The sequence below is a fragment of the Corvus moneduloides genome, chromosome Z (genome assembly GCF_009650955.1).
Source record: "Corvus moneduloides isolate bCorMon1 chromosome Z, bCorMon1.pri, whole genome shotgun sequence".
NCBI classification, from domain to species: domain Eukaryota; kingdom Metazoa; phylum Chordata; class Aves; order Passeriformes; family Corvidae; genus Corvus; species Corvus moneduloides.
Window position 1 is genome coordinate 22096514 of NC_045511.1, and position 26633 is coordinate 22123146.

A 26633-nucleotide genomic window follows, 5' to 3' on the forward strand; every position below is an offset into this window, starting at 1 on the left:
GCAGCTTAATAGAACTAAACGTGTTATTGTATAGTGGTTTTGACACCTTCAGTTGAATTCAAAACAGAAATTGCAAGGGAACTGGAGTAATTTGGTAAAAAAAGAGACCTTTGTGACAGAATTGTCTGAGACTTCTAGAACAAAAATAATTTCGAAGCCAAAATTTCTATTATAACCTCAGTGGGTCTAAAATGTCATTATAACAGTAATACTGTTGGTTAATATATGCTAATTCCTCTCCCATTGTTGTATCCAAGGGGCAGAATTAGAAAAGTTGTTTTCCTGAGTTAAAATGCCTTAATAAACGATATTATGTTCTTACTTAATGATGTCTTATCAAATGGCCTCAATGTCTTTAAAGCTGGCTTCAGTCGTGCTGGGGGATCTGGAGGAGCGACCAGGGAAATTCCAGGATTGCTTGACAGGGGCACCGTGTGGGATAGGAACTGCATAGGCAATGTCCTGGAAGAGGCCATGAACTGCTTTGCCGAGATGCAGAGGCAGACAGAGGAGAAATTTCGCATGTGGATAGAAAAGCTAACCCATCTTGACACGGATGAAGAAAGCAAGCAACAGCTGGAGCCCAGGGAACCTAAAATCCAACTAGTTGGCCAAAGAATCCCCCCTACCACACAGTCAGGGGCTTTCGTGCAGATGCCTGATAGCCAAGTACTTCCTCAGCAGCCGTTTAATTCGTACGTGGGCTATCAAAATGCCGATGCCGCGCTAGAGTTTCCAGCGACTTTTAATAACAATTTTCCACCTGTCTTTCCAGAGAATGGGAATATGGCAGAGCCTGATCTGAATCAATCATAAACTTTAAAAAAAAAAAAAAAAATCTAAAAAAAAAATCAATCTGATCTTTGCAATCTTGATGTTATTTTGGATTATGCTAAAAAAACGAGGTTTGCTTTTCTCTTTGTATGTGTTTGTTCTGTTTTCTCTTCTGGGTTTTATTACCATGATATTGTTTGTTTTTCTTAATTTATAGTGACTATATGTAGTTTAAAAAAAAAAATCACAGTATACCCACCTGCATGTGCCAGTACACACATCTAAACACCTTTAAAGGTGTGTGGGGGGAACCACCCTAAGCTTTCATCACCAAACTCGGGAAAATAGAACTTAGAATCCTTGTCTAGATACCCCAAAAACAGTAGGGCTGTGTTTGCTACAATAGGAGCATTCAGGGTATTCATCCAGATGCCCTTTTTGCATGTTAAAACATTTATATAAGGAAATAAGTTTTATATTTAAAGAGGTAAAGCACCCTAGAGATCCAGACTAGATACAGACCCATGACATTTCCTTAACTCCATTCACTCTCAAGTTTTGCAACTTGAACACGCCTTCTTCATTTTTAGGCAGAACTAATAAATAAGCTCACCCTAAAAATGTAGCTATCTATAACAAGCGTGAACAGTGGATTTCATTCCTTTTTGGTCTCCCATTTGGCAGTTCATTCCCTGTCCAGGGTTTTTATCAGTGTCACTGCTGTGTTGCATGTGGCGTATTTATGGAAGCAGCTGTCTCACCCCGTGTGCACACACAGGCACATGCACACACGTCTACATGTGTTTGGTTTGGGTGCAAGTCATCTCCACTAATTCCTGGTGTCTGCTTTGCTGTTCCCTGGGTCTCAGTGGGAAGAGATAAGCTTTCACTGAGGATGCCTCCTGGCACTGTCTTTCTCTCCCATGAGTTGTGCCAAACCTCGCTTATCAGCGGTCCCCAAGAGATAACTTTTGGGTGAGATGAGTCACCCCAACCTGTGCACACAGAGCAGCCGCTGCTTCCTCCTGTAAATACGGCCCAGCCACATCCTTCATGCTGGAATAAAAACAGCCCTCTCTGCCCTCAGATAAGCAGTCATCAGGGGATGGGTTGGGCCTCGGCACAGGAATTTAAAGGAAGTCTTGATAAGTAAACACCGTGGTGGTCTGATAGCTGCCGGCCTGGGTCAGACCAGACTGCGTGTGAACACCACTGGAATCATTCTTTACTTGTGATGGGGAATGCCACAACATCAGATTCATTTGAATAATGCAAGAATTTGGTGTTTCGCGGATTCTTTTTTTATACTAATAGTTATCCTGAATAGGCAGGCTTGAAACTGTGATGTTTAAAGTAGGATTAATTTAAACAATATATTAGAAATATTTAATTCTTCTTAGTATTGCTACACCCAGGGATTTTTTGGTCATCTCTCCAATAAGGCCTTCCTTCATGTGAAGTAACTTCTCTGTAGCTACCAAAAAAATGTATAGTTATCATCAGGTAGAACTTAATAAAAGTTTCTAATGAAAATTAAATCAAAATTTTTACAATGGAAAACGAAAGTGCAGTTTAAGTAAAGAAAACGCTTAGGTCTCCTTTAGTTCAGTTACTCTGCCTTTTAAACCACAGTCACTGTTTTTCCTAATTATTTTAATTTGAGTTCTTTTCCTCCTGTTGGGAGTAACCACAGTATCTTCTGTTGGTCAGGCTTTTTTTTACCCTCCCAGAAGTCAGTGGGAGTTTTTCCATCAATTTGTATGACAGGTTGGATCAAACCTGTAACAGGAACTCAAGAAATACTTTTTGTTATTGGTATAATATCGACACTGGTATTTTAACATTATTCTTGTCCTAGACTGACTTTTTTTAAGTATATGATGCCTTCATTAAATAAAAATCAGGTTAGAGACCTGTGTTATTTTCAGAGTAACTGTTTGAAAGACTATGCAGGAGATAATTTTTAAATACTGGGATAAAGTCTTTTCAGATCACCTTCATGTGTAATTTTGATACCAAGATTTTGATATTAACTTGTTAGAAAACTCCCTTGTCTGAAATAGTGTGCATTTCAGGTAAAAGTTAAACTAGTTGTTCTATGTTTGATTGCAATCTAAAAACTTGTCTTCATCTGTTTAAAAAAATTTTTCAGGGAGGAGTATTTGCTGATAAAAAAACCCCTACCAAAATGGATCCTTCTGGTGTTCATAGATTTTATATATATATATATATAAATATATATATAAAAATATCTTTATGATGATGATAAGAGCAGAATATTTTAAAGCATGACAACTTTATGAATCTTCCCCTGCATGCAGAAGCAGCTTTTTGCACTGACTGGTTTATTTTAATGTCTGTATGTCTGTAAGCATGCCCATAGTCTTTTTTGTAAAATAGTATAAATGGAACAATTAGGTATTTCAGAATAAATTGTGTAAAGAGTTCAGTTGAACTTACTTATCTCTCAGATTGAAACATCTTTACATACATATCTCAAAAATGGTTAACAACTTAATTGGGTTTGTAGCCAGTGAAATTTCTGCCAATTTTCAATGTCTTGGTCACATAGTCTTTAAAAAAGAAAAAAAAAAAAAGGAAAAATATTGAAATAATTCAGTGTATGAATAGATAAAAATTTGGGTTTGGTTACTGGAGGCCAAAATTTAAATCTTTTATTTTTATCCATCACTGCTAATTGTTATTTTCAACGCAAGCAGCTGTGAACATAAAAGAGCAAGCAGAGGATGACAGAAGTTGAGCATATAGACTTTAAAGCTGTACTCTTTCTAGGATAAAATTATCTCAAGGCTCCCAGAAGGTGGAGGAAATAGTTCCTACTAGATGTAATTTTAACTTAATTTCCCCATGAAAGCTACCTAGTTGAAGGCTGAAAACACTTGTGCAAGGTCAGTGGTTGTAAATTGTTTTGTAAATGGTAAATAATGTTTTCCTTTGGTCACTCTTTCCACTTGGCTCAAAACCAGAGCCAAATCTTCAGCTGTGTCACAAACCATCTCCTTTGAAGTGAAAAGTGTGCTCTGATGTGCACAGCTGGGTATCTGCTCCATGAGCTGGTTTTCCACGTGGGGAAGTATGTTTGGGCTGAAGCTGAGAGGGGAACCCCACCTTTCTGTTCAGGTGTAGTGTAACCTGCCCAATGTATTCTGAGTCCAGGAGGTGCAGAGCCCTGAAGGAACCAACCTCCAGATACCAAAACTAGTGATGAGTCTGTGTTTTAGCTGTGTGTGACAGTCTTTGGCATCTCTTTGAGAAAACAGGTTCTCAATACATAGTTTCAGATTTTATTTTTTTTTCCTCCTGGGAATATTTTCACTATATTTTTATGACATGGCTGCAGTTGAGTTTGTCATGATTTCCATTATAAGCTCTTATTTTCAAAGGGCTTCGACTAGAAACCCTCAGGGAGTTAAAATTTCTTCAGATGAAATTTTAACATAAATTTTTATCTTACCCATTCTGAATCTCACGGAAACAGTCTGACTTATCTAAGACTACTTTAGGGCTATCAGAAGGAAACTCATCTGCTTTCCAACCCTGAATTACATTTTGAATGTATGTTTATGCTCACATCTCATCAAAGTACTTCAAAACCACCAAAATTAACAAGTAGGGGAGAAATCAACAGGAGTTTTGCACAGGCATGGAGAACCACAGGTAATTTAGAGTTTCTCTAATTGCCCCAGGATTTATACTTCAGAATGGTGTAAAGAAACATTTTAGTTCCTTTAAGGAATTTTACTTACGGTTTGAATAGGTCAGATGCATTGAGTCAGGTGAGCTGGTTTAGAGTGGTGTAATTCCAGGGATGATGGTGCCAGTTTAAACCTAACTGACCTGTTCATAGAATAATGGAATTTTGGGTTGGGAAGGGACCTTAAAAGTCCTTAAAAACCTTAAATCCAGTCCCACCCCTGCCATGGGCAGGGACACTTTCCACTACCCCAGGTTGCTCCAAGCTGCATCCAACCTGGCCTTGGACACTTCGGGGATGGAGCAGCCACAGCTCCTCTGGTTCAGGCTCCTACATCATCATTTTATGTATTTAATTAAATATTTTTAAAACGGCAGCTGTTCCAGCATAGGAGCAGTGGAGCACCTGTACAGCCCTGGAGTTGGGATTTAGCAGCAGGTGAAACACAGCGACTTGGTTCACATTTTTTGTGCAAGCACAAAAGAAGTAAGCCTTTATATAAAGGCTCAGTTTAAATTTCACTAAATGTCAAACTGACATTGCAGTAAAAGGATTTCCTCCTAGAATCAGTCCCTTTTTAGGAATCCTTGGAAGTCCAGGGGCTTCAGTGTGCAGTGTTTTTGCAGGCTTGGCTGCAGGTTCTTCCCAAGGCATTCATGTTCCTTTCAGTGGGTTTTCTAAGGAAGGTCTTTAGGAAGAAGCATCTGAATGGTCAGGTTTTATTTGAAAAAAAAATTAACATGCAACATAAACCAAACTCAAGGCAATTTTTTCAGATTTTCTATTGCAAAAATAACAGTGCAGGGAGAACAAAAAAGACAAAATGTAAAACTTTCAGTATCATTTTTAACAGTACTAGAACAAAATAATTCAGGCAGAAATACACATTTATTTTTTTAAGATCAATGTCTTTTACTGTTTGTGCAGGATTGTTGGGTTATTTTATCTGAACTGCTAGGGTAAAGACTGGAAAACCAATCTTAAATTCAATGAAACGGGATTGTATTTGGCAGTTATGGTACAAATTGAAACGTGTTTATTATCACTGATTTCTCTTTTAATATATTTTGTCTCTTTCTGTATCCACAACTGTATGTGGATAAATTTATAATAAATTTGTAATATTTCAAGGGCATTAAGAAATTAAACCCTAGCCCCACTGATAGTAGTAGAAATTTTCTACTGATTTTAGTGGGGCTAGCATTTAATCTCAATAAAAATTGCACTTACTTTGCAGTTTTTTGTCCACAAAATCCTTCAGCTGACCTTGAGGGGAATCTTTTTCCTGATGAGGGTGTGTAAGTCAGGCCAGTTGAGTAGATGTTTTTAAAATAATGGGGGTCTGCACTGTGACTACTGCAGTTACACGTCAGAACAAAAGCACTGTGTGATTTGTACTGTAGAAGCCAGAATAATCAGGCTGATTGATAGAGATGGACAGTACCTTGCAAAAATTGGTGTTTTTCACAAATTTCATTAGTCTTGTGGTGTTAGATCAGCGAAATGAAGGCACATGGGAAAATGGTCTTACTAAGTTAGGAGGGATTTCAAGTGCAGAGCAGTGGAGCAGGGGATTAGTGTGGACGATCACAGGCTGCATCAGTCCTGCGGGAAGGGGCAGTTTGTGCTTGGAGAAGTGGAATGTTTTCTGCAGGGGTGCGTGTTTGCTGCCTTTTCCTAATGGAAGTTGCATTAACACAGGGAATTACTTACCTTTTTTAACTGCCGTGGCTATGTGAGGGTGTGATGGTTTCCAAAACCCTCCTGAGACACTTCTCAAAGTAAAACTGGGGAAGAGATCTGGTTGATATATCTGCTACCATAATTATTGCATTTTTAGGCAGCATCACAGAAAATAACTCCTATAATGCGATACAAAGTGGATGCCACTTCCCGGTATTCTCAATCCACAGCCATATTCCATGTGCCTTTGCTTAACGCACAATGAAAAATGCTTTATTATCTTCATTCATCTTTTGGTAAATTAAATCCAAGATATTTTCCATCTAGTCATCAAAAAGCCTGAAAGAATGAATGTTGTTCAGCAAGACTTGAATTTTTGAGATTTCTTTTCGTGTGATATATTAAAAAGTATCCAGTCTGAGAACAGATAATAATTTGATCGTGTTGTTTTGATTTAATTTTATAATTATGGTTTAAAAAAAACACCAAACAGAAAAGCTTTACTGTGTGAAATGAAGGAAAATGTCAGAAGTGGATTCACTGATAAAGTTCACTTTATGATTTTAGAGAGAATGTTGTTACACTGCTATTGTTTTTTATTGTATTTACAATGTATTATTTGCTTGCTTAACCCTGTAAATTTTGAAATGTAACTACTGTAACCTGGAATAAATAAATAAATCTAAATAGCAATGAAGTGTTTCATGTTGCTAAACAACATAAAAAAGCAGAGATCTCCAGCCCCCCACTCCCTTTTGGGAGTCATTTTAGGGTTCAGGTAGTTTGTGCCATTTGAGCTGCACATGCTCTTGAAATGGCAGGTCTGGGTCATGTTTTAGGTAATACCAGGTTTGTATTTTTTATCTAAAACAAAAAGACTGTCACTTCACTCTGTAGTTTTGTGTATCAGTACTTTCTGTTTGGATCAGTCACTGATGTGTCCACTGTAACACTATTTTGGCAAGTCACTTAGGATAAATCTTTTCAGATTTGGCACACAAAGTACTTGGTTTTGTTTCAATTGTTTCAATTAGGACCATCTATCTGATCTTAAAACATATAGATAATAAAGTCCATTCTATGTTTTGTGTAATCTGGAAATAAATGGGCATTATCTCTTAAATTTAAGCATCAAGTGTAAGTGAGGGCATTCGTAAATCTTTCATTATTTTAAAATGTCTCAGTATTCTCGTTACATAAAAATAAATTCAATTTGGAGTAGTGAGGCTGGGATCATCAGTGCCCACAGCCAAGTTCACAGCCAAGAGGTGAAGGTGAGGCTGGCAGAGGCTGTGTCTCCTGTGGCTCTGTGTGTAGCCTTTTTAGCTTTTGCACCTTTCCCAAAAGCATTCCTGAGCACTGCTTCTAAACTCCTCAAACATTCACCAGTTAAAAATAGCCCAGTAATTGGAGGGGAGTGTTGTTCTCAGCTGGGCTCAGCACCTCTGCTCCTTAGCCTTGAGCAAGCTGCAGGCTGCTGCCTGCCTCAGTTTCCCCCGTGGACAAAAGGAGGTTAATAACCACCTCGGAGCTCTCCAGGATCCACTAATGGAGAGCTTTTTGTAAGAACAAAGTGCTGTAATTATTGTTGCTGTTGTTACTGTACCTGTTCTGTGTGTCTTAAAGCTTGGAGTGATATTCACACCGAAATATGACTCCGTGTCTCTTCCTTGCAGAGACAGTGATGGCTCCAGAGGGCAATTCAGACCACCAAAATTAGGCTTTTAATTTTGGATTTATTTTAATCGGGATAGTCCTCTGGAGATTTCAGTCTTTTTTCCTCTACTTGTAGAGGAAATGTAGCAAATTTTAAATCCCATCCCTGAGGCTGGAATTCATCTTGCTGAAGTTGAGCACTGTAAAATTGAGGTGCCTGCTCTAAGGTGGTATCTAACCTTTTTCTGTTTGCTGGGGAAGGGGAGAAGATGGTGCTCATGATGCTCCAGGCTGCAATTTCCAGGCGGAGATTGCCTGGCTCTGAACTTCCTCTGTCTGGGGAAGGAGTTTAGGTGATGAGCTCAGCTCTGCATGCCTAAACGTAAGAAAGATTAAGAGAAATAATGACTTGTAGTCACTCACAGAATGGTTTGGGTGGGAAGAGACTGTAAGGCTCCTCTCATTCCACCCCTTGCCATGGGCAGGGACACCTTCCACTACCCCAGGCTGCTCCAAGCCCTGTCCAACCTGGCCTTGGACACTTCCAGGGATCCAGGGGCAGCCACAGCTGCTCTGGGCACCCTGTGCCAGGGCCTGCCCACTCTCACAGACAGCAATTCCTTCCCAATATCCCGTCTGTCCCTGCCCTCTGACACTGGGAAGCCATTCCCCCTTGTCCTTTCCTTCCATGCCTTGTCCCAAGTCCCTCTGCAGCTCTCCTGGAGCCCCTTTAGGCACTGCCAGGAGCTCTGAGGTCTCCCTGGAGTCTGAACACCCGCAGCTCTCTCAGCCTGTCTCCACAGATTTCAAGAACTTAATTCTCCACTCAGGTTCTGCCAGCTAATACATTGTGTTTCCTTTGCAAGGGTAAACAGTGCAGTGCAAAGGGACAGTGCTTCTTATGGAATGGCTGCTTTTAACCTACAGCTGAAATTTTACGCTTGAGTTCCCCTTTTTGCTTGTGCTGCCATTATAATGAAGTAAGGGATAATGGGAGTGTGGATCTTACAGCATGGGTTAGGCTGCTGAGTATTGAGATGTGGCTCTAAGAAAAGCAAGGGAGCAGGTAGCAGATGAAAAATGATTTAATTTTCTGTGTTGCAAGTTTAAAATGAGAACTGGTATGAGTAGACCTGGATTTTTGTGCACGTCTCCTGATTCAGTTGTTCAGAGTGGAATTAGTTTTGATGAGCTGTGTAAATTAAGGGAGAACTGGACACTTGGAAATGCTGTCCCCGTGATGACCTCTGCCTCTGAATTCTTTGGGGAAGAAAAAAAGAAAGCAGGCTTTCCCTCCCCCCTTACAGCATTAAATGTCAACAGCTGTATTTTGCTGCTGGTACTTATTAACTTTCAGCCTTGTCTTTTTCAAGCATTTGTTGCTTTAGAAATGAATTAATGCTTGTCACCAGGGAAATGTATTTTTTCCAGCTACCTTGGGTTCTCAAAAGATGTAATTTTTCTAAAGTAGATAGTTTAAATTACTGACCAGGAAACGTCCTAACTGTTCTACAGTAAGTCTTGGTTCTGGCATGGTTTGTCTTGATGTCTGTTTTTTAATCTGGTGAAGTCCTGTTACAGTCAGTAATTACGAGTAGTGTCTCTATTATAAAGAAAAGATGATGAATTACACCTATGGTTGTAGTTAACCCTTTTTATCTTTTCAACTGAAAGCATTTTTTCACTTTATTACCTAGCTGAAGCCAACTGTCCTTATTTCTTGGTACCATACATTCACTTTGCATCACATCACTGGGTGATCACATACTTGGCTAGGGAAGTATTATTTATTTCCAAATTTAACCACTCCTGTCCCATCCATGCAACACTGAAAAGGAAACAGGCTTTTGGGAACAGAAGATTTTTATAAGATTTTTTTTTTATAGGATTTCACTGCAACTTTCATCTAGTTGTTGTTGCCTGCAACTTTTTTGTTGTTTGGTTTTGTGTGGGTTTTGTTGACTTTTTTTTAACACACATAAGCATTTATGCTTATTTCTTCTTTTATAAGTATGGGAAATCTGAGGATTTGTTGCAGTGTGGTGGCCATTGTCTTGGCTTTGTTGGTCATTTACTGGTGATAGGTATGGGTAAACCTGGTGTTGGGGGCCTTTTCAAATTTCCGGATCTGATCCTGAAAGGCAAGGCTGAGAAAAGCAAAAATAGACCTCTGCTGTGATTGCTTTTTAAATAGGAAGCTTGTTTGGGGTTCTTTTTTCCAGATTGTTAAATTGGTGGCTATTACCCTGACAAATATAATTACAGTGTGTAAATTATATTGAAAATATTTTTGTCTTTTTGATGTATACTGAATTTAAGCTAAGTTATAAGGTGTGCTCTTTGGAAGTGTGGAAGATACAAGAGTGGAGCTACAGATAACAAGTTTATGCTTGTATTTCCTACTGATGAAGACTTTCACACAAGTTATTTCTATGGGTAGGTGATGAGAATATCACTCTGCATGTATATACATTTATTATACATTTTTGCATGATTATACATGTAGGAGTGGTACAATTTTGACTTGAGACTATTGGTGCCTTTTGTCCAAATACAATTTTACTTGTGTAGACATGTCTATCTAAAAATCAAATTTCGCTTCTGCTTTTGGAGGTCTGAGTCAGAAGCGAGAGAAACAAAGGCCTGAAGGAAAAGTCCAGAGCTCCTTAAATCTTAGATAACCTGTTGAAAAAATGGTCAAATAGTCAATATTGTACTTGACCCTCGTATCTTCTGCACTCGACTGTTTATTTGTACAGCTCACATTATATATGTTCACGCTGAACTCTGATGATAAGACTGAAAGAAAACATGCCTCCCATGATTCAGTCCAGCCCTAACTTCTGCATGTAATTTAATCATCAGCTGTCACAAATAATTAACTGAACATCAGCCAGCTTAATTTTGAACTCGGTATTCCATTATTTTGTAACTGCATTTAAAAAAGACAAAGATTGCCTTCCAGTTAATTACCAGGAATTCTGTTCCAGTCATAATCATCAGCGTTTCATGTTGCGAACAGTTTGGTCTTTAATACATTGGCATTTAACTACTCATTTATTTTTGTTGGATCTGTTTTAAGTTTGTAATGTAACATTGTTTCATGGAATTGTTATTTTGGAGGCAGGTCTGATCCGAAATGTTTTGTGAATTTCTTCATACCTTGTTGCAAAACTGATCTTTAGTACGACTTAAGCAAAACGTCACTCTCTGATGAACTGTGTTGCTAATCACAAAATAGAGGTTTCTGAAAATAGTCAGTTGAACTATATTTCAGGCACCAAGTAACTAAAAAACACCCCCTCCAAAAAAGCCCCAAAACCCAAAATCCACTCTAAAACCCTCAGAAAAACAGCTTTTCAGAGAAGTAAATCTGAAACTTCTAGTTCATCGTGTTCTTTCTGTCTTCAACAGCCACTTAAAATTCCGAAAAGAAACCAGTTTTTCTTAAGGCTTTTCATTTTGTTCTTTATCACTTTAAAAGATTTCATTGGTCATTTTTGTAACTCTGAAAGTCCTGTCTTCCTGAACACATTCTTAGTTTATTATTATTTTGTATTATCCCATACAAGTTGTACCCTCCATGTGTCACACCCATAACAGAAGGTCCTGCAGGTGCTCAGCTGCAGAACTCAAAGAACCTCCATGGAGTTAAAGAATTGCAAAGATGCTGAGCTTTGGCCCAGCCTCTGTTTCTCTCTCATCCTCATTTCTGTGGATGAAGCCTTGGCCCATAGAAAGTTTTGATTTTCTCATTTGGGGAGGGGGAGCACCAACCACCTTCATCCACACTGAGTCAGTGAACTGCAGCTGGGGCAGGTCATTTGAGCTAAAACACTCGCATCCTCTCAGAATTGCATTATTTATCCATCCTCTCTACTTCCACATCAATCTTTGTCTTGAATTTGCCTGGTTTTTTTCTGAGCCTCTTCTGTTTGTAGCATACTTTCCAATTATAAGTGATTTTCATTCATCACAAAGAAATTAGTTCGTCCTAACAAAACAGATCAAAAACAGTTTTTTGTTACTCCTCAAGGACTGATTTCAGAATCACGTAAGCAATTTTATCTCCCTCTTTCCTCCTTCGTTACGGTGGCCAAAAATGCATATGACAATCATGTTGAATGAAAAGCATATTTATCACTGCACATTATAATTTTGTGTCTTGTTACTCTTGATCTTAAAAGAAACCCCAAACAAACAACACCAAAAAACATTGCAATTTTGAAAAATCCCCCTGCCCTTGACAGGTAAATGTTATGAAAGGAAAGTTGCGTAATGTTAAATTCATTGTCACTGGATCAGTTTGATGTAAAAGTTAGTTTTATTCAATCAATCCTATAAAAATGTAAGCTGTCTCTTGACTTCTGTAAAATTCTCTAGATATATATCTTGTCTGCCCAATTTAATGTCCTGTAACTTATTATTTTTTATTTTAAACTGGAGGTTTTATCCTTTCAAGATTGTAAATGTAACATTGTCAGATATGGAGATGTTTATGTGTTAATGTAAAAGACAGTTACACAAATAACTGATACTTTGATAAATGTGTTTTTCTGACACTTGTGTTTTCTGTGTATGCAAAGGTCAAAATGTCTCTGTAATCTCAGGCTATGTTCATTAACTGAAGTTTAATAATTCATACAATTTACCACTATGTAACTTTAAGCGCTTCATGTAGGACGTTGCATTAATACTTAAACAAATTATTTGTACTTTTTGAGGTGTCTTTCAGTCTGTGCTGATTTGTAACCCATGCTGCTTTTCTCCCCTGCAGATGGACCCCCTGTTGTCGCTCACTATGATATATCAGACACAAACTCAGACCCAGAAGTGGTAAATGTGGACAATCTGTTGGCAGCTGCAGTGGTTCAAGAGCACAATAATTGTTTAGGAAATCAAGACTCAGGATCTACCTGGAGAACCAGAGGGCTGCTGGATGAAATGAGTGCTGATACAGGTTTGTTTAAATTCTCTGACATTTGTGCCAGCATTGCATTTGGTGTCTCTCCCTTGCTTGGTTTCAGTATTTTTGTAGTTTATACAGCTATAAAAGCTCCATTTGTGGATTTTGTGAGAGAACAGGACAGGTGCTTATTAAAAAGGTCTGCCATTTACTCCAAAATACAAGTGATAAAAATTGACAAATATTCCTGCAATATACTTTTGACAGTAATTTTCTTAGCTGTTTTTTCTTCTCTTTCTTTTTCTTGTAATTACTACAGGGAACTTAGGTCTGGGATTTTGGTGGTGTTTTTTTTTTTAAATGAAGGTGAGCTAATCTTCTTACTGAATGATTGATTATGACAACCCATGCCACCAGCTAGTCAACTGGTCCTAATCTCTTTTTCAGTGTTGGGATTGCCTGTGTATCTCTTTTTTTTTTTTTTTGGTTTGTCTCTTTATATCTCTAAAATACAAGCATTAATTCTTCCCATATTCCATCTGCATTTCCATCACCCCTTAGAAAATTCGACAGCCTAGCATTGGGTAAAGACGAAGGGTGCAGAGGTGCTGGTAGGTGGACTTAGCATCTAGAGACAGCAAGGAAATTTCCTTCAGGAATACTGTGGAAGAACTCAGGGAAGTTCATGAAGCTCATGAACACTGTTCTGCTTCACTAGCAAAAGAGCTAAATAACTACATGAAACACTGTAGTGTTTTGGATGTTAGCAGGGGTTATTTTCTGTCGGCTTCATCCCACAGCCTTGTATGCCATCATTTTACTTCCTTTCCAGTCATTTTTTAACTCCCATGTTAGGATTTCAGACTGCACAATACACGTAAGTTGTGCTGCCGTGGTGGAGCACAACAGGTTTGTGTTTTGTGCTGTGTTTCCCAAACATCTCCTGCCACAGGGCACCCACATGGGGAATGTTGTGGTGGCTCTGAGCTGCTTTTCACTGTCTATAAGGCTTAGAGAAATGCAATTACATGGTCCTTTGTAAAGAGATGTTCCATTACTATGGAGTCTACAAGTCCATGATTTGAATATGAGAATCTCTGTGCGTTGTTTTCACTGTGGTCCATGGCTGGATGTCATTCAAGCCTTTTTGAAGCTTGCCTGTGTTTTCCAAGCTCACTGGTATTTTTTGCAGGACAGCAGCTGACTGATAGCTATTTGACCCCTAGCAAGCCCAGTCCTTTATTAAGGGATTTATTACGCAATGAGAACAGCTGAAATCACCTGTATTACATAGCACCAATGGATCAGCACACCAAATGAATGTAAGGAAATAAAAAGCAATGTTTCTTACCAAGCTCTCTTCCACTTCTCACTTAAAATGCTGCAGTGCAGGTAGAATTTTCTTTTCCTTCCTCCACCTATATCCAAGGGCACTTGCAGGTAAAAGAAAACTGGAAACATCAAGAGACTTCTTCATCCCTGGGAACGTTCATGTGGATTTGGTCCTGGTGTTATGGCCATGTCAGCAGCTGAAAAGATGAATCCCTTTTTGCTCGTGCATACACCTTGCCCTGCAGCCTCAGTATACATCTGACTGCACCTTTGCCAGTGCTGGCCTTTTCGTACCAGGTCTAGGGCTGCACATTGGGAAAGCAGAATTTTCAAATCTTGCATCTGGTTCACAAGTGTAATCTTCAGCCAGTATCTAGTTTAGCAGACTTTATAGAATGTGTTCCCATGGGAAAATAACAACATAAGCATCTCTATCTAAACAAAAAATCTTATTATACTATCACATCTTTGTGCATGGGCTGTTTTGCAAGCCCTGGTGGTGTAGGGCAAACAAAACATCACTTTGGGCGTCGTCCTAATGTTCGTGCAAAGAAATTAACAGCGTGGGCATGTTATTAGGCATGGAATTTGTATGGCCAGAGGCTGTAAATCTGTCTGTGTGCTATAATCCTGATTAACACCCAGCTACTCTTGCAGTATTTACTCTGCTAATCATGGTTTCGCTGCTGCTAATTATCTTTTTGTTGTCTGAACTTAAAGCTATGGTAATATGTGGAAGCTCTTTTGGGACTCCAGTTTATACCTCTGGGGATTCTTTTTGGGGCTTTTTAAGAGCTGGTCTGCTTTGCACTTCTGCCGGAGATTACCCTGTCAAGAAAAAGAAGAGTAGTGTGGCATTAAAACAAGATACTATGGCCATGGGCAGGGACACCTTCCACTATCCCAGGGTGCTCCAAGCCCCCTCCAACCTGCCCTAGGATACTTCCAGGGATGGGGCAGCCACAGCTTCTCTGGGTAATCTGTGCCAGAGCCCTACCACCCTCATGGGGAAGAATTTTTTCCCAATATGCCATCTAACTCTGCCCTCTGGCAATGTGAAGCCCCCAGCACGTGAATCAAAGCCTCTGAGCGCTTCCATTTAATGTTTCACAGTCTGCCCAGACACTTCTGTTAAAGAAATACCCATGACCCATTTTTGGGCTTTCTGGCAGTCAGTGATGTATGCCAAGAAATGTTCAGCTGAACTGCAATGATAGGAAGAGACTGTCTGGGCTAGTAGTTTGTTTTAAGTTCAGCTGACAAATATTTTTAGTCTTGTGAGATGGAAACTCCTTCAGGTACCTGGCAGCACATGGGTTTCCTTCCCTTGCCAACCCTGATCAGATCACCAAGGATCTTGTCTTTGCAAAAACTGAATATGCAGCATGGTCTCTGCTCGTACAAAAAAGCTGGAGAGGGAGTTGGGAGAAGGCACGGAGGGACAGGACACAGGGAATGGCTTCCCAGTGCCAGAGGGCAGGGCTGGATGGAATATTGGGCAGGAATTGTTCCCTGGGAGGGTGGGCAGGCCCTGGCACAGGGTGCCCAGAGCAGCTGTGGCTGCCCCTGGATCCCTGGCAGTGTCCAAGGCCAGGCTGGACAGGGCTTGGAGCAGCCTGGGGTAGTGGAAGGAAGGTGTCCCTGCCCATGGCAGGGGGTGGAACTGGATGAGCTTGAAGGTCCCTTTCAATCCAAACCATTCTATGATTTTATTTGCTTGCATCTTTCCCTAGTGCTTAAAGCAGTCATTAGAAAGTTTCCCTGGCACTTGTTTTAAGTTTAATTTCTTCCCTCTGTTTCCTTTAATCTCCCTGGGGGTATAATCAGTTCTGCATGTCCGCACACCTTTTAAATCCTGTGGATCATTATTGCTTCTCCTCCTCCTCTCGTCTTCAAGGAGGTGTCCACTCAAACTAGATACACATAAAATATTCACCTACTCTCAAATTTCCTGCTCAACAAATGACTCTTCCCCTGTGTAGTACAGCTGAGCAAGTGGTTTTTAAGTAGGTTGTATCACCTACTTCATAGCTGCCCAGCGTCCCCCAGGCTAATGATAGAGAATTAAGTGGAATTAATAATCTTCTCTTTTTCCTGGAAGAAAAAAAAAAAAAAAGAGAGAGTAGAAGTTATATCTTTTAATTAATTGATTTTTAAAGAAATCTATTTTCTGTGAAAGAAGTAATAATTTCAGCTGCTTTCTGTTTCCCATGCAAGTATTATCCTGTATGACTCAACACAGCTTCACTAATTGGGGTGAAGAACCCTCTTAGCAGCACTTGGCAAAAAAGGCAAAAACGTGCTGTGCCACACTTGCTGTGAGTATTTAGAGAGGGCTTGTGGTTTGACTGACTGACAGACTGGATGGCATTGAAGGACTGTAATAAAAAACCAGCCCTGCTGCATATGGGCCTTAAGAACACCACTTTTTCTTTTCAAGCATTTGTAATAATGTTAGAGCAGATGTGTGAAGCAGCACAGCCAGAAACGGATGAGTTTGCTGTGTTTTTTCACTGACCAGCTTCCCCTAGTTTTCTATTTAAGGGAATTAAATTAATTTCCCTTTATGAGTGGGATGTTTCTATCCAGCCTGTAGGATTTTTTTGCTATAGTATCACTGTATTTGCTTAGATTGTTTTGTTTCTTAATGTCAAAGAGGTCTAGGGGCAGTTTAGCTCTTAGCACTGTCCTAACATTTCAGCTGGAAATTTTAATTGTTCTTGATGTAACAATCAGGCTTTGCTCACATTTGTGTGACAGCACCATCACCACAGCTATTGACACTGGCTAAATCCAGTGGTTTTCCTGTAGCAGGTGATAAACTGTGAGTTTAAAAACTTGGTCTAATGAGATTTTCTAATCTCAGTGTTGTTTTGGTCTTTTGTTAGGTTGGGAAACTCCTTTTCCAGCTGATTTCTGAGCCATGCAAGCCATTAAACACTGTCTGTATTCCCATTTTCCCCATCTGTAGGTCATTTGGATCCAGGCTTCCTTGCAGGTGACAAAACCTCTTGTGGTAATGCCCAGGCCAATGAAGAAATTAACATTGCCTCTTCTGACAGCGAAGTAGAGATTGTTGGAGTTCAGGAACATGCCAGGTATTAATTGTTTTTTCTTGCTGTAATATTACTTTCATTTTATCAGAATGTTTGTATTACCAAAATCAATAAAGAACTGCTGGCCTTCACTTCTGTGGTTACCCATGCATGAATGATGCCCAAAAGGCAGCAAATGTTGCACTTTATTTTTCTGTTCTGCTGGTCGTGGTGATGTCAGAATGAATTTTTCTTTAGAAAGTGACCGACTTGGTAATTATTCAGATTAAACTTGTGATTCAATATCAAACATTACCTGGCTAAACATGTGTAGTATAAAAATACCAAATATTGAGATACTAAATGTACATACCTCAGGAATTCAGATTTTAAAGGTATATGTGAATATGCAAATAACTAAGTGAAAATCTTTATGTGGGTTCTTGTTTCCTTTCAAAATATTAACTCAATTTTTTTTTATTAGCTTCTACTTTATTTAATTAGTCAGTAGGGGTAAAAATACTATCAGTTCTTCAATGGCTAATGTCATAAGATAGCCCCTTTAGGTTAAAAATCAGATAATTATGAATCTTAATTTTATTTTAAGATTCAAGAGAAGTCAAAGTAGATGAGGGTAAGGGTGCCAGAGGTTTCTCTCTCAGTCAGAAACCTGTCCAGCTGTTCTTCTTGGTAGGCATTTTTTGATGTAACTCTTCATCTTTGGTCTATGGTCTTTCCTTGCCTTAAAATATTATGAAGCAGTTGAACAAACCTGACATTTTCTTATACTGTGGAATGTGAATTTGGTGAATTAAAACCAAGTTAAAACAATACCTAGACAAGCTCCTTCCAAAACTTTTCTGAAGCCTGGTGCTTGCTTGGAGGCAGAAGAGGGGTGGAAGGGACAAGGAACAGAGCTGGGACAAGGAGCAGAGTTCCTTGTTGTCCCTTCACTGCATCTTTTTTGAGGAAAGAAGAAAGAAGGTGTGCAGGACCCAATTTCCCAGGCAGGAAACTTTATGGATAATGTGGGCACAGCCCAGTGCTGTTGGATGTGAAAAAAAGGAAATTTTCGGGTCCAGAAAGGGGGATTTAGTCTTTGCTTTTAGAACCGTCTAAGTCCTTGCATGGCCTGCTCTTTTGCAAGATGGTAATTCCTTAGGAAGCAGCTCTCCTGGCTGTTTATGCAGCAGAACCCAGGGCTTGGAGGGTCTTTGTGCTGATGGTAAGGGGTGTGGATTCACCCTCCAGCACTGGCTGGTCTAAGTCTGTGCAGCACTGCACACAGGACCCTTGTGTTGCTGTCCCCTATTTGAAAGCTTTCCATGCTGCTGCCTCCATGATACTCATCCTCTACAGGAATGGAAACGTGGACTAAATGCAGAGTTGCTGTTTAAAATGACTTTTAGTAGATATGGACTGAAATTATTTCATCAAATCAGGCTGAAAGCACTCTTCTGTGCTTTCCTTTGTTCCTGTACCCATCTCCCACAGACCAATGTTCACTGCCTCCCTTGAATACTCACTCACACGTTTCAGTTTGAATCCTATTTAGAGTTTTATTTCTCTTTCAGGCCTAGGCTTGCAGTTATGAAGTATTGATGGGCTTCTGACAGGGTTGTCATTTGGACAAGAGTTAGGTTTTTGATTGGTATTTTCTGCATGCTTAGTTAGTGTGGTGTTTGGATCCTGGTTTTTATCGTGCTCCCTATTCCATGTCCTCGTTGGGCTGGTGTGAGTCGTGACGCCCTGGAGTTTGTCCATCCTTTGTAGTTCTTCAGATTGTTAGTGAATTGGTGCTGTTTCTCATCAATGGGATATTACTGGATGTTACTTGGCATCTACTCAGGACACCAAGTCATGTTTTTCAGTTTGTTTAATTTTTCACTTGTAGATTTTTTTTTTTTAAATCGTGCATGCATATAAACCAGTTTTCCTCTAGTTTTTCCTAGGAAGCTTTTTTGTATCCCTCCTTTTTTTTTTTTTTTGATTGCCTTTATTTGGTATCCTCCCTTAGCGACAGATTGGAAGCACGTTCCCTGAGCTCATGTTTGACTGAACATTTTGCTGTTGGCTGCTTGCATTACTTGTTTGAGGATAAACACTTTTATTTTTCCGAGGTACCGTTTCTGTGAGATAATTTATGGCTCGGTTTTTGTCATCTTCAGGAAGAAATGTTAGTCTTAGCTTTGCCTAAACACTGAGGACTGTTCTCAGAATGATGCACCACAGTCCCAGAGACCAAACATCATATTTTATTTGCTCTGCCTACAAGCTTTTCTTGCCAGTTTGATTAAAAATATTTCTCCTTAAAAGAAAGCTTTAAAGGAAGGAAATCCCATACATTTGTTAGAGTTCCAGGGTCTAACTGCTAATTCTTTGTAGATACATACTTTAACTATGTTTTTTTAAGACTGAAGGAGTAATAGAAAAGCCATTCTGAACATCACATCCAAACCTAAGCAGCGTATCTGAGAAGTCAATGAGACATTTATATTCAGAGAAGTTACAGCTCAGAGAATGAGATTTTTCATTCTATTTCATGAAACTCCAACCAGAAGCAAGAGAGCTGAGCATAACCTAAGTAGTTTTGGAGAAAATAAATAGCAGTAGCTTAAATTGGATTAAATAAAATGTAAATGTCAGGGGTATTTGATCAGTGCAGGAAATCCGAGTTCCTGAGATACACGTGCCTTCACAAAGAAATGGGAAAAGGTTACCCCAGCAGCCAGAACACCTTGTGTTTGTCCATGCAGCCACCACCAGTGCTTACAAAAGCAAAACAATTTTTGGAGCACTAGGTATCAAGTTTTACTTGCCTCTGTAGGATTTGCAGCTGGAAATGGAGTGATCATCCTAAAGCCTCTAGTAAATTCCTGTCATCACTTCATCATACAGCAAAATTATTCTACCTTTCATTTTGCATTTCTTTTTTCTAATTGCTGTTAACTTGTGCTTCATTTTTCATGTATTTATTATGAATATAATAGGTAAAAATGCTGTGTGAATAGGTACCTGTGTATCTTGCTTCAGCAGGGCACTGGAGCTTTATCTTCAAATACACATTTTAGTCTCATTGGCTGTGGTCACTTAAAGCTTAAATGTTTTGCTGACGTGGGGCTGAACTGTTGTCAGTGAACAATTCCCAGCATGTTTGTGATTTTCAGTTAAGAAGACCAAAACAACAAAAAAAAATCAAATATAACAGCTGTAATAATGTAATCAGCAAGATCTCTTTTGCAATTATTGTAATGAAAGTATCATTACCTCCTTGTTTTAACATGGCTTTAATTTAATATTGCAGTATAGATTTTCTTTTTGTCTCAGGCAGCCTCACTTCAAATTTTTCTCTTTTTAAGAAGTCCAGTGGGTAAAGCTCCTAGCAGGAAATTGTGCATGGTGCTACACATGGTGACGCAGGCTTCCTCAAGATCATTGGGATCCATGCACATACTTTATAAAGAATATCACATTACACCCACTGGCATTCCTTTAGAATAATTTAATCCCCACCAAATCCCCAAATTTAAATTTAGCTTTGTTCACTGGGTGTTTGAGATGCCATGGACTCTACAAGTGGAGAATCCAGTTTGGAGAGGGACGTGCTAATCAGATGATGATAAAACACTGGAGGTGGGGATCTGGTGGCTGAGCTGAGCGGTGTCCCTGACGGTGTTTGTGTCCCTCTCCTCGCTGCAGGTGTGTGCATCCCAGGGGAGGGGTGATCCAGAGCGTGTCCTCCTGGAAGCGCGGCTCGCCGTTCGGGAGTGCCCAGCCCACGCAGCCTTGGACAGCAGTGGCTCCCCAGCAGAACTGGTCCTCGCCCCCAGAAGTGGTGGACCTCACTCTGGACGAGGACACCAGGCGCAAATACCTCCTGTAATGCCGTGTCACTGTGCTCCTGCCCCCTGCCCTCCTGCCCTCCCTGCCACAGAAGTTCAGAGGTTAAAGCATCACCTCTGCAGGCCCCGTCCTTGGCACTAGGAAACTCAAACCCGCGGTGTTTCTGCACGTCCACAGGAATGTAGTATGGCTTCAGTATCACTTCAAATGGTTTTGCCTTCTCCAAGGAGGATTCTTGCCCAGAATTAACAGCACCAAATTTAAAACACATCTGCAGTTACTAACGTGTGTGTGTATATCTGACGGAATAACTGCGTGCAAACTTAACATCCTCCCACCCTCCCCCACACCTCCTGACTCCAGGACGTTTTTAATTTATCAGTATCTTGAGTTTCTTAGTAGAAGTTAGTGTGTTGCTGTGTGAGTGTCAGTGATTTTGAGAAATGCTGTGTCCTCACTGATTTCAGCAGAATCGGACGGTATTCAACACTTCCAAAATTTGGGCCAGGAGTACTTTTACCCAAGCTGATTTGGTTATGTTACCAGCAGGAGGGATTGTCTATAATGCAAATGGCCCATAACAAATGCACTGAACAGCTTTTAATTAAAGCATTTTTATTTTCAATGTAATTTATAGTTTATACTCTTCAGTGCTGAGTCTTCTGTCTACTTGACTACTGTGTTTCACTGGTCAATTCCCACAGCTTAGAATGGCTAAAATAGTAATAGTAGTGACTTAGGAACAGCTGATCATTGCAAAAGCACAGGAAAAGGAAATAAAAAGCCCAGCATTCCTCTGCTTTTTAATTATAGCTGAACTTTTTTTACCTTTATCTGAGTCTTGCCTGGAGTAGATGAAGGAGAGAACTGAAATGTTTTACTCATAGTCCCTGTTTCTACTGCTGCTTGTTTGTGTCATTCACCATCTCAAAAAAAAAAAAAACCAAACTCAAATCCCAAGCAAATTCCAAAACCCCAGCCTGGCAAAGGGGTGTTCAGCTGGGACTGTTCCTGGAACTTGTGGGGCCACTCAAGTGCTTAAAACTGTCCTAAAAAATGTTGCAGGATCGGGGTCAGAAACTAAGGTTGTGGGTTTTTTAATTTTTTTTTTTTTTTTAATTAGTAATCTGCACCATTTCCCTGGCTTTCAGTCATGTCTCTCATGCTAGTTTTGGAAATTCCATGATTCAGGAAACACTTTCTACCAGAATATTTACAAAATCAGTGGAACTACTCACTTTAGCGGGCTGCAGTTTCTGTGGTGTATGTGGAAATTCCTGCCCCCCCTCACCTGTCATTTTGAGCCTTTCCCAAGGCGAAAACCAAAGATTAGACTTTAACAAGATGATATTATTCACTTTAAATGTCTACTGTGCAATTGAAACATTCCTTCATATTCCGGATGTTTCTGTTGGGAATTTTGTACAGCTCTGCCATTGGATTTTTTACTATTTAAGGCTGAACAGGGGTGGTCAGGACCTGGGAAGTTCTGCTTTCCTTTTGTGTCGGCTGGTTTCAAAATTTATTTGGCTTCCCATAATTTTATCTGTGGGCAAAATAAAAAAATTAAGACAGAATTACCTGTGTTGTCACATAAAGGAAAAACAGCCCAGCAGGGGGGTATAGTTAGTAACAAACATCTGTTTCTTCCATAAGCAGAACAGTTCATACTGCACTTTACAGAACAGCTAGGTAAGGATTGATATTCCCACTTCCAGCTTTCTAGAACATTGAACACAAGTGTCTTGCATGGCCAGAAAAATATCTGTGGTGGTTTTAGTGAGCGATTCCTTTCTGTGGGAGGGAGGGGAGCGTGGATGGAGCCTGTGGGCCCCACAGCAGGGAAGGGCCCTGTGCTGCTCTGCCCATCCTTTCTCCTCGTGTTTCCATCAGCTGTGGGCTCGCACACCTGCTGTGAAGGTAACTTTGGAACAGCCACCTCCTGTGGCTGCTTCTTCCCGTTTCAGAGAGTCTCCTGAAGGTCAGTTGTGGAGAAAGCTGCAGGGACCCGTTTGCAGTCCTTCCATGAAAAAATGCTAACTAACTCTCCTTCTTTTTCAGTTTGTATATGATGTGACTTCCACATGTACATAAAAACGACTGCCTCCTAACCAGACTTCCTCCAACTGTGCACTGTGTTTGTTTAAACAGCTCATGTATGGTAGTCCAATGCAGGTTTTCTTTTATTTAAAACACTATGTATTTTCTCTTAACAAATTTCAAGGGTAGTGATCTGAAAAACGCAATCACTGGATAGGTAGGAACTGGTTTGGTTTTGTTTCTTTTAGTATTATTATTATTTTTTTTAAACTTCTATTTTTTAAAAAGAGCAAAAAAATGTGCCTGGGTGGTTTTTGCTCTTCTCAGCAGGAAAGAGAGAAGTTAGCCATTGTATGGCTGAGAACCAATGCACTTGGGCCCTGGTCCAGAACCCACTGGGGTCGGTGTGGGGCTGCCCATTGACTTCAGTGTGCATTGGCTCGAGCCCTTCAGGGTTTAGCAGTTTTCCTGAATTGCTGGAGTGTGAACTTGGAATCTTCTATAGTGAAGACAAATCATTGCTCAGAATATAAATGTTTAAAACATGCGACTCTAGTTAAAAATAAAATCTGATTCTTCTCGACACTCACTATTTAGTTCTCATTTTCCATCTAGTATTTAATGGTCTTTGGAGAGAAATAATAATAAAACAGAGTGTTATATATATATATATATAAAAATATATATATTTTTGGTGCAAGATGAGACCTTCTGTTTTTTGAAACAAGTCTGTAGCATAAAGGTTAAACTATTTTAAGACAAAATAAAATAGAGTGTATTATTTAAACAATATCAATTTGTTGGGTTTTTGTTTTTCCACTTCCATCAAATATGCTGCTGTGTGTCACATAACCGAATTAAATCTGTAAGTTCTGGGTTACAGCTGCCTGAATTCAGCATTGTTCCTTGCTGTAACACATGTAAAATTTTGCACATCCAGAACATTAAAGTGGTTTCCTGGCTGCAAGAGCTTCCTTTTATCTCAGACCAGGGCAGGACCAACACTTCTCCCTGTAGTGCTGGTGGGGGTGCCAAGGGATGTGCAGGTACCAGTGCCAAGTGGCTGCTGCCCGTCACAGAATCCCAGGACAGTTTGGTTGGGAAGGAGCCTTCAAGCTCATCCCATTCCAATCCCCTGCCATGGGCAGGGACACCTTCCACTATCCCAGGCTGCTCCAAGCCCCGTCCAACCTGGCCTGGGACACTTCCAGGGATCCAGGGGCAGCCACAGCTGCTCTGGGCACCCTGTGCCAGGGCCTGCCCACCCTCACAGACAGCAATTCCTTCCCAATATCCCATCCAGCCCTGCCCTCTGGCACTGGGAAGCCATTCCCCCTTGTCCTGTCCCTCCATGCCTTGTCCCCAGTCCCTCTGCAGCTCTCCTGGAGCCCCTTTAGGCCCTGCCAGGGGCTCTGAGCTCTCCCTGGAGCCTTCTCTTGTGCAGCTGAACACCCGCAGCTGTCCCAGGCTGGCTGCAGAGCAGAGGGGCTCCAGCCCTGGAACATCTCGGTGGCCTCCTCTGGACTCTCCAGTAGCTCCACATCCTCCCTGTTTTGGGGCTCATTGTGCCCTGCAGTATCCCTTCCAGGGATGCAATTTTGGCACAGCCTCCTGAGTCCTTCAGGTGTCTGAGCAACCTTCCCACCATTATTTATCCAACTGCATCCCCCTGTCCCATCCTCCCAGACCTCTTCTGCTGGTCAGTGAGACTGTTTGACTCAGAGACTGATGCTACAGGGCAGATCCTCTCTGGGCAGGGGGTGGTGCCAGGGTGAGCTGTGTTCGGAGAACCTCGGAAATGTATCAGGGAATTGGGAGCCACAAGTAAAGAGGAGTATACACAACTGCACTGTGCTGAACGTGGGGTCCTGCTGCCTGCCAGCCCTCTCACAGGCAAAATGGAAATGGGAATAGGAATAATAATAAATAATAAATAAAAAATAATAAATAATAATAATTCAATACCTTTCCAGTGTTTTCCATGCATTTATCACAAGAGTAAGCTCCCAGTGCAAATCAGGAAAGTAATTTATCCATGTATTTTAAGTACCAATATGGATAATGAAGGTAAAGTGAGTTGGTTTTCAGCCTAACCAAGTCCTTCCCATTTGTGAAGCCTGAGAATACAAATTCTGGGCATGATGGTCATTGCAGAGGTGGGCACCAGCCTCAGATTTTATTTTGTCTTTATCAGCAGCTGCATGAGAACAGCACTGTGGAGTTTGGTGCAGATGTGGGAAGAGGACAGATAAAATATCTCCTGAATCTTTTCTTTATCACCAAGAGATACCCAGAGTCTGTAGGCTTCTGGATACACTGAATGGAAAGCTTAAAATTCCTCCTGTGGCACTTGGCACCTCTTTATGTAGGAGCCACTTGACTTTGTGGGAATTGCTGTTTCTGGGGCAACACAAAAACTGATCAAAACTACCCAAAACCACATTAGATTTTGTATTGTGGCTTTCCCAGTGAATTAGTTGCAATGCAGATTAATTTTGTGGCTGAAAGTTTAGTTTGCCTGCCTTGTAATGAGGGCTGAAAGGGTTTTACTAAGTGGATTAGTTCCCCAGTTCCCTGGAGGATCTGTAAGTGGTGTTCTTTGCTGAAGACATCACCTCCCTTGGCTGAAATACTACCAGTTTTGCCTCTTCTTTTTGGGGCTGTCATCTCTGAATGTCAGCTGCTGTGGCTTTCTCTCCAGAGCACCCCAGGGATGCAGTTTCCCTTCTGTCTGCACAGGGAAGGAGCAGAACGCCTGCAAAAAGCGAACTTGGGATGGACAAACCCTGCATTTACTGACAACTTTGGTGCAAATAAGGTGAAATACTCCTGTTACTGATGCTAAAAGGCAAACAGGGATCTAACCCCCACCTCAGTCTGTATCTTGAGTTTTTTAAAAGCAAATGCAACCCCGAGAGTCCTGAGGACTGCCGATTCACAAATGCCCCTTGGAAGTTTTCTCATGGATCTGGTTAGTCATCTGGATTTGCAATTCAGTTTAAAATTAGAACTGAGTGCCAGCCACTGGGAAGGAAACATCTTTCAGACAGTCTCAGGGCAAAGCTGGAGTGGGCAGGGGGAAAGCTGTCTGGAAGTTTAATTTCAGATAATTTTCTACACTTACTCGCTGCATCGGCAGCTTCGGGTAAATCCAGGGCAACCACATCAGAGCTGGGAAAACAAACAAGACTCCTCTGTCAAATTCATTTTCCATTGCTGTAGGTGCTGTGAATTGAGCACAGCTCCTGGAGCCTGGCTGGTGCCTCTGATTAAATGCCATCTACAGCTGAGAAGTGCATTTGCTTTGTCCCTGGCTGGCTCGTGATCAGCGACACCCAAACCTTTCCCATTTTGTTTCTTCCACATCCTTGTGTGTCTACTTCAAACTTGGAATTGCTGAACTCCAGTGAATCCCAGTGTCAGGCCAATCACAGAATCACAGAACAATTTGGGTTGGAAGAGACCTGAGAGACCACCCCACACCACCCCCTGCCATGGGCAGGGACACCTTCCACTATCCCAGGCTGCTCCAAGCCCCGTCCAACCTGGCCTGGGACACTTCCAGGGATCCAGGGGCAGCCACAGCTGCTCTGGGCACCCTGTGCCAGGGCCTGCCCACCCTCACAGACAGCAATTCCTTCCCAATATC

General features: G+C 40.8%; 1 protein-coding gene across 2 annotated transcripts in view; it reads left to right on the forward strand.

Annotated features, from left to right (window-relative positions):
- CZH18orf25 (chromosome Z C18orf25 homolog) overlaps positions 1 to 23776 on the forward strand; it is a 45192-nt gene extending 21416 nt beyond the window's left edge. Inside the window, exons 3-5 of one of the 2 annotated variants that reach the window (XM_032095696.1) lie at positions 12606 to 12788; positions 17038 to 17164; positions 20801 to 23776. In XM_032095696.1, the coding sequence (XP_031951587.1) occupies positions 12606 to 12788; positions 17038 to 17164; positions 20801 to 20984 (494 nt within the window). In that variant the 3' untranslated portion in view covers positions 20985 to 23776. Of the gene's footprint in view, positions 1 to 361; positions 3403 to 12605; positions 12789 to 17037; positions 17165 to 20800 lie in introns of those variants that run through there. The other variant, XM_032095697.1, reaches the window with a different exon arrangement.
- Positions 23777 to 26633: the final 2857 nt, after the last annotated feature.